Source organism: Agrilus planipennis, unplaced genomic scaffold (genome assembly GCF_000699045.2).
Source record: "Agrilus planipennis isolate EAB-ADULT unplaced genomic scaffold, Apla_2.0 scaffold305, whole genome shotgun sequence".
NCBI lineage: Eukaryota > Metazoa > Arthropoda > Insecta > Coleoptera > Buprestidae > Agrilus > Agrilus planipennis.
Genome location: NW_020439432.1, coordinates 4,294 through 12,579, shown reverse-complemented (window position 1 = coordinate 12,579; position 8,286 = coordinate 4,294). Strand labels below are relative to the sequence as shown.

General features: G+C 37.4%; 1 protein-coding gene across 6 annotated transcripts in view; it reads left to right on the top strand.

Moving 5' to 3' along the window:
• Positions 1 to 6,494, top strand: part of LOC108741540 — a 234,553-nt gene extending 228,059 nt beyond the window's left edge. For all 6 annotated transcript variants that reach the window (XM_025978991.1, XM_025978989.1, XM_025978990.1 and 3 more), the window contains one exon: positions 3,348 to 6,494. In XM_025978991.1, coding sequence (XP_025834776.1) covers positions 3,371 to 5,164 — 1,794 coding nt within the window. In that variant the 5' untranslated portion in view covers positions 3,348 to 3,370 and the 3' untranslated portion in view covers positions 5,165 to 6,494. The remainder of the gene's footprint in view (positions 1 to 3,347) is intronic.
• The last annotated feature ends 1,792 nt before the right edge of the window (positions 6,495 to 8,286 follow it).

Here is an 8,286-nt window from a genome sequence, read left to right as displayed (position 1 = left end):
TCACTTCTAAAAGATGTCTAAAAAAATTGTATGTATGTTTAATCATAGTATATATTAGTTCGACGGATTTGTGACCTAATTAGTACGGTTTGTCGTTGTTGCTGTTGTCATCTCTCGTAGCTTAGTGGTCAAAGCATTGGCGCGTAAAGCCAAAGAGCCCGGGTTCGATTCCCGGCGGGGGTGTGACAACAGCAACAAATTTTTCCTCATTAATTTGAGGAAGTGTGTAGTGGGCAAAAAAGAATTCAAGAAATGAATTTTCAGAATAATATTTCATATTAAACTAACTCACTTCTAAAAGATGTCTAAAAAATTGTATGTATGTTTAATAATATTAGATAATTTTTTATGATAACTATCGTATTATCCCATACTTTACACGGGAGACATCAACGGTGGGTCAAGAGAGTAACCTCAAATGTTCTGTTCGTTTAATAATCGCAGTAAAACTTCCGCCTTCAGCTACTAAATCATCATTTTAATAAAACAATATTCTTATTTGAGATTGTATTTAACATACCGGTAGGTTTTTGGCAATAATTTCAAGCGTGTACGTTATGCGTTTTTAAAGACACAACTCCAAACAATAGCTGTGCATTTAATAAGATCCCCGTTCACTTTTTTGTTGGCCTCTGTTTTTGAAGAGTGTCAAATATGCGAGTTATTTGAACATAAAAACAGGAAAAAGGCTAAATTGGTAAGAGCAATCAAAGAAGCCGCGCGTTATTATGGTGCGTCACGTCGAATATTTCTGAAGTTTGTACGTACACGTAAGTACGCATGAGTATGACGGTAGGTAGGCACTTACAAACAATTGTAGACGTGTAGGTAGGTAGGTTGGTATGATAAGAATTCCATCGTCAAGTCATACGAATACGAAGCACGGATTGAGAATTAATTAGTTAAGGACGTGTTATTGAACGACAACATTATCGAAACTTGTATCAATGTGTTTAAGCGATTGGATTAAGATATCCCCAGAGCACTTTACTAATATTTATTGTTCTCGGTACATACTGTCAACGCGAAACAATATTAACTATTAATTTATTCATGATTTAAATCGATTATCATTAAAATATTCTGTAGTTATTTTTAATATATTCTAAATTTTCAGTACGTTAAACTTGCTTAATTACTATCGATGTGTTCGTTGACTTTCCAGGTAATTTAAGAAAGAAAAATAAGGTGGCATGCTCTCTGCTAGGCTGCGAGAAGTACAAAGCAGGATACTCGCATTTTTTCACGAAATTGTTTTTCGAAGATAATGCAACAGCTTGTTAAAGATATTGTAGGACAGAGGTGGTGTTCGTTGTGGCGGTATCGCGCCTGTTACTAGTTTAGTGAAATCACTTCGAAGAATCCCGAGATAAAAATGTTCAGCTCTCAAAGTCTCTGAAAGCGAGACTCGAGTCTCCGTCTCTCATCGAGTTTCTCTGGTGTCGCTGAGAGAGAGAGACTGTTGAGAGACTGCCAAAAAAACTGTTTAGCGTCTCTGAACGAGAGACTGGAGTCGTTCATAGAGAGATCCTCATTTCGTATCCAGCCTCTGAACGAGAGACTCGAATCTCTCAATAAGTGGTGTTTCAATAGACGTGGTTAAAATTTCAACATATTTCAGAGATCCCAGTCTTTCTACGAGAGACTCGAATCTCTTAATTAACAATTTTATTGTTCGAGTCTCTCATACAGAGACTGTAAGAGATCCTTACCTAGGCAATAACTGAGAGACTGTGAGAGACGCTCTCAGAGACGCTGAAAGACTCTGAGAGACTGAAAATTTTTGTCTAGGAATGGTAATCGTCTAGAATTGGGGCTCCAGACCAAAATCGCTCCAAAAATTTTTTCATCGATTTCCGGTCATTCTACATATTATATATTAGAAGGTAGGGGAGAGTTTTTTATGACTTCGTACATAAACAAAATTTTTGAATGATAATTTTTCAAAATTGCTCCAATTGTGGATAATTACCTGCATTGGTGACGTCATTATTTGGTTAAGTAGATTTATGACAGATTGGGGTTTATTTAATGCCACTGCCCGCCGGAGGCTGATTGATATGTTAGAGTATTTTATTGACAGAAAGCATTAGTTTTATTGAACACTGAACCCTTAGAAATGATCAGAAATCGATGAAAAAAATTTTGGAGGGATTTTCGTCTGGAGCCCCAGTTCTAAGAATTGTATGAAATTTCGATATTATATAAAAGTAATGCTTTCTATGAATAAAATAGATAAACTCCAATCTGTTATAAATTTCCCTAATCAAACAATGACGTCACCAATGCAGGTAATTATTCACAATTTTGAAAAATTCAAAAAAAGTTTTTTTTATTTCATCATCATCATCATAAGGTCGTCAGTCCTAAGACTAGTTGAGTACGCAACTCCACTCTTTCCTATCCTGCTCTAATCTTCGCATTTCCCTAATGATACAGCAACCCATACCTGTCTGCCTCATCTTCTAATATCTAATTCTATTATGTAGAATAACGGGAATTCGATGAACAAATTTTTGGAGCGATTTTGATCTGGAGCCCCAATTCTGGACAATTATCTGTAAAATAAACTGTAGATTTTTTTGTATTTTATTTACACATATATACAAAGTCGGTTAATCAATATGTTAAATAATCACAAAGAATAACTTGTTTTTGGATGAATCGGTTAGGGTTTTTAAATTGATTTTGATCTCAATTGAGAATTGTATCTTTTTTTTATGTTTTCGTGGAAGAGGGGAAATCTTCAAAAGACACCCAGCCGTCCGTAGGACTGGGTAGTGTCGGATTCCCGAGGAAGAAGTCCTCGGACTTACCGACTAAAACCCCTGTACGTTAGGCCGCTCTAGGACCAACTAGGGTCCTCTTCAGCCGTGTTTAGAATCTTAAAAGTACACACATTTATAATTTACTCCAACCCCCACAATAATGATGGAAAAAGTAGAAGTGGCTGATACCTGAAAGTACATCTGGTTCTGAAGTTACCAATTCAGGTACTAGCTCTCCGAAAAATTTGAAGTCTAGGAAAACCAAATAATGAAAATTAGTCTAGCTGGTCGTAAGAATTTGCATTTACGACTAGGAAACAACATCTTTTTACAAAATATACAGATGGGACATATTTCCATATTGTCGGAGATGAATAAAGCAATAAAATCTAAGAATTAAACTAAAGATAAACATAAACTAGAAGATGTCTTTGTAACATTGAACAGGTGGTGAACCTTTCTACCATTAGAGGTCACATTTAAATTAGACAGTAATAATAATATGTATACTATTAATTAATACAAGGGCTCTTTCATTCATTTTTGTTTTGTTTGAGATTTGTTTCTCTTTTGTTTCAGATATGAAGTATAGTTGAGCAACGATGGCCGCTACAGATGCCCAAATAACAGTAGCAGCCGCACGATGGGCAGACGAAGGGAGCTACTTGCACGAGTTCGTATCGAAACATCGGTTACCAGCGGTAGTGAAAATAATAAAGGGTCAGTATGGTAGTCTCGGCGTGCCGACGTTACCCAGTCCGGGCCTGCAATCGACCGCACTTCTCGTGTCGGCCGGTAAAAGACAAAAGATCGTGGCGCAGGCTGTGAAATTCAAAGAAGGGCGCAAAATTGTTTATATCGGTCCGCGACTGGCCATTCCGGACACGTACGCAGGATTTTTCGAGATATTGAGCGAGGAAGGTAGGTCGGTGCGATGTATAGAGAGCGTTGCGGAATTGGTGCGTCGACGACCGGAAGAAGGTTGTTTGGTGCGCGAAACGATACGCGGCGTCCAGGCGAAAGTAGACGTCGATGGTACTGTAACACCAGAAGGTGCTAGAACGTTACCACCGGGAGAAATACTAGTCCCGTCGGGCGAGGTGAGCCTGACCGGTTCGAAGGGCCGCTACTTGAAGTGCCTCGATTCTAAAGGTGATACTATCCTATTGGGCTTCGAGCAGCGAGGGAAGTTCTCCGCCCTCGCTCGCGAAGACAACATCAGCGGCGTGCATACCGCAAAGACACTGTTAAGTAAGCGTCTTCCACTGACTGTTAGATTAGTTCACGGTACCGCGCCGAGAGGATTGAAAAGTTCCAGTCATTTTGTGCCAGAATTAAGATTATTGTCGACGTTCGAGGAGGAGCACGTATTCGCATTGCCTTTACAAAAGGAAGCGAATACCGTGACGGCCCTACCATTAGCTGCACCTCTTAAACTGTTGAGAACTCGTAACGACGATCATTTACGAAACATGTCCGAATTCGTCAGGCTGGTCGAAAAATGCACAAAACTGATGGGCGACGTGGTCGATAGGATACAGGTGTTGGACGGGAAAATAGGCGATCCGAAAAAACATCACGCGACCAAAAACGGTTATTTGTTGCGGAGAAGCGCTTCTTCCGACTCGGCGAACCATCGAACGAAATCGTCCCATCATCGCAAAGTCGAAAACAGAATTCCATTGCCCGACTATGACGAAATCGATCAGATTTACGACTACGTGCGTGGTTTCGCGCCGCTACCCAAAAGCATACGATCGACATTTTCGGAACCGTCTCCAACTATCCATCATACTGCTGCGCCCGCATTTCCCGAACCGACGAAACCGGAGCCGCCGCCCATCGAAACGATTCCAACCAAAAAACTACAAGCCGAAAAGCGAAATCGCAAAACTCCTTCGACGATCCGCGAGGAACCGAAAAAAGTTTACGTACATGCCGAAAAAACGCCCCCTGGGCTTCCGAAGCTCTATATCAAAAACGGAAATTCCCAGCGAAGTCGTTTGCTAAGACAAAAGAGTTCGTCGCCCATCAAAGAAACCCCTCCCAGTCCGTTATCTAAGTCCGGTTCACCTTTATTTAATATTCGGTACAAGTCGCTTACCAATCTTCAACAAGCCATGGAATTGGACGGGACTTTGGATTCCAGTCATTCCGGAGGACGCACTTCCGGCGACTCCGGTGGCGGCGTAAAACAACCGGAAAAAAGGTCCAGGAAATTGTCCCGACCTCGCAGTTTAACGAATTTAGTATGGGAGATTAGAGAACATCCCGAGATCACTATAATCGAGAAAACCAAAAAGTTTGATCATTCTCCTGCGGCAATTATTCATAAAAAGCATTCGAAATGCTCAGTGAGTGGCCATAGCCAGCGGCGCGGCATGTTGTACTTATAAAAATTTCTATTAATAACAATAATGAATTTATATAGATATTATATAATAATACATACATAAAATATACAACTAATTTTGCGTATAAATGTTCGTAAAAAGATATATATCGTATCGTACATAACAAATATTACGTAGTCAACTCCAGCACACACGGACAGCTATGATCGGTCGTGTAATGCTTGCGCTACTGCATGTGATTTTTCGTTTAGTTCTTTAGGAATCGATTAGGCTTTTATACTTTTTACAAGATTGTGATGATTCGTATTAAGTTTTGTAATTTTTATCTTTAAGTGATATCTTCTTATATTATAGGTTTATGATCTCTTGTTGATACGTGTTAAGTACAACCAGTGGCTTAGCGTGAATCTCTGCCTCCCGGGGCGAAGCCTAAATGTGCCGCCCTTCCTATTTTCACTATCATGTACTGTAAGATCTTTTATTTAATTTAGTCGCATTTTTAGTGAAAAGATGGACTTACAGAAAAACTTTTATTTTTAATTTAGTCTTTGAGGAGATAAGTAGTGCTTATTATTGGCGTAAATTGAAAATGCATGAACGTATTTACAAATAGCATTCCTTACAAACATATACAATTGACTATTATTGATTGAAATCGAAGAATTTCATTTTCAGTCCGTACAATATCAAACAAGGGTGCAATTAGTGTACTGTGAAATCCATACGGCCAACTTCCCAGTTAAAGTAATAATTTAATATTTTTCACGAAATTCTTACATTAAGTTTTTCCTTTTTGTTTAAACAGACAAGCGAATGCAATGATTTTTCTCATACTACTCTCCATACTTCATCTCCAAATTATCTACAATGGTATTGTGACTTCCAAATTACAAACTATTGGAAAACTAGTATTTTGACTTTTTGGATCTATTACAAAAAACGTATCTGTGACTAGGAAGTTAATAAATTGTAGCAGTTGCTCTATCAGGACCACCGTGCGAGTAAGGGGGGGGGGGGTATTACGTACACATCAAAGAAAGATGGTGTTTGCTCTGTTTATTTTTCATGATAATGAGGACGGGAATCTGTTTGGTGATTACGTTAGTAATATTTATCTATTTATTTTTCTGATTTTTTGTAAAATTAAAGAACCTTACTTGTCTATGTCCGAAAGTAAAGCGCATGTTCAGGGATTCCCCAAAATAATTTTTAATGCTCCCTCGCTCTTATGCGTTAAAGTTTGAGAAAATATGCAGGTACCGATGATTACGTAAGTATAAGGGGAAACCAAGACAGTACTATCTTGCTACATGGTACAAATCGTTAAACAATTGGTACAAATTCCAAGAAATTGCTACATCTGACATTACTGCGAGGCGGACCTGATTCTATCTAATACCGACAAAAACATTTTTTCACTATGGTCCCCTTTGCCCCCGTCCCCCCACGCTACGCCACTGGATGCGACAACAAATTGGCATTTGCATTTCGTCAATCGTGTTTTCGAAAAACGATTATATGACATCTTCTTTAACGTAAACAGGTACTGCTTTAAAACTTTCGCTTAATCAAAAACATATTCTGATAAATGCATAGATACTAAAAATTAAATAAAAAGGTATGTAAAACTATTAAAGGTTAGCAAAACGAAGAAAATGACAATTACAAATGCAAAATAAAGTAGGTTTCTAACTACAAATTTGTAAAAGTGATAACAAAAAATTTGAGCAGTTTTCTATTGCCTTTAAATTTATTTAGGTATTTCTGACGAAAAAAGGGAAATAAGTTTGAAACTTTTGTATGTCTATGACTTTGCCTGTGACGTAGTAGCTCCAGCACGGATAATGCGCTTTTAACGAGGCATAATTGCTATATACAATTAGTGGTATTTAATGAATATTAAGCTATTTGTAGCTTTTATAAGGATAAGGATCTCTCTTTGCATTTTTCACATTCAAAAATATTCTCTATAGCTTACAACAAACAATAAATATTCTGAAATGAAGAACAAGACGATCATTGGACTTTATTTGTCTGAAAAATTTTAACGTTCCTTGACGTATATCCCATTTTGTTATTTTCCTTGAGTATTTTAAGAGTATCAAGTTGATACATACAACAAGTAACGTAAACATTCAAGCGAATTTGGGAAAAACAATTTTCCGACAGACATTTTTAATTTTGCAAGGAAAATTCTCGATTGAATTTGTACATTTCCTAAGTATCTATTTATATAAATATGTAGGTACATATAATATTAAAATATATTGCAGGATGATCATCTAAAAGGATTGGGATAATTTTTAATATTTACTTATTATATTTTATCTGTTTTATCCAGACTAGAATTGACAGGGAAGCGTCGTATGAACCCCATGAAGCTGTCCTATAAGGCGTACAAAGGACACGTGTATAATGCCTTTTGATGATGTTATCTGTTTAAACAAAAATTCCGACGTTTGTCTAGTAGAACCCCCATAAAGCATATGCTGAAATTGTCGATTTCTTTGTAAGCTTATATATTTGGTAGGTTCGATTGATAAGTCCCTATTAAGAACTGATAATATATACCTGACTTCAGCATCTCTAATATCTCTATTGGCATGTCTTTCATTTGCCACAGGAAGCCCCTGCTCATGTGCTCATCAATTTTAGTCAGATTTATCAATCTCATCCTGGCAATCAACTGACCTTGTGGCTTAAAATAAGGACATACCAACTAGGGTTGTCACCCGTACTTTATTATAAAGTATTGTACTCTATTTCGACTGTGCGTACGTTATACTTTACAAGACACATAAAGTACGCAAAAATACTTTATTTAAGGCCTTAAGTAAACATCGTAATTTTGTAAGCGATTATTCGAAATTCAGAGTACCTTTACATCAATATTGCACAGAAAAATGATTTCCCAAATCTGTCACTTTTGCTGTCCGTTCCGGCCACTTCAGCATTTACAGAAAGAGTATTCTCTGTGGCGGGACGACAGGAATAAAGCTTCATTAAAACTAATTAAAAATGAACTTTTAGTTTACTTAAATCTTTGTTTGCCGTGTTTAGAGGCTATTAATGTATTTAAGAGCGACAGCAATTTGTTACTGGCTGCTAGGTGTAACAAAAAATATGTTTTTAAAAACAAAAAATAAAATACTTTATTTTTATGC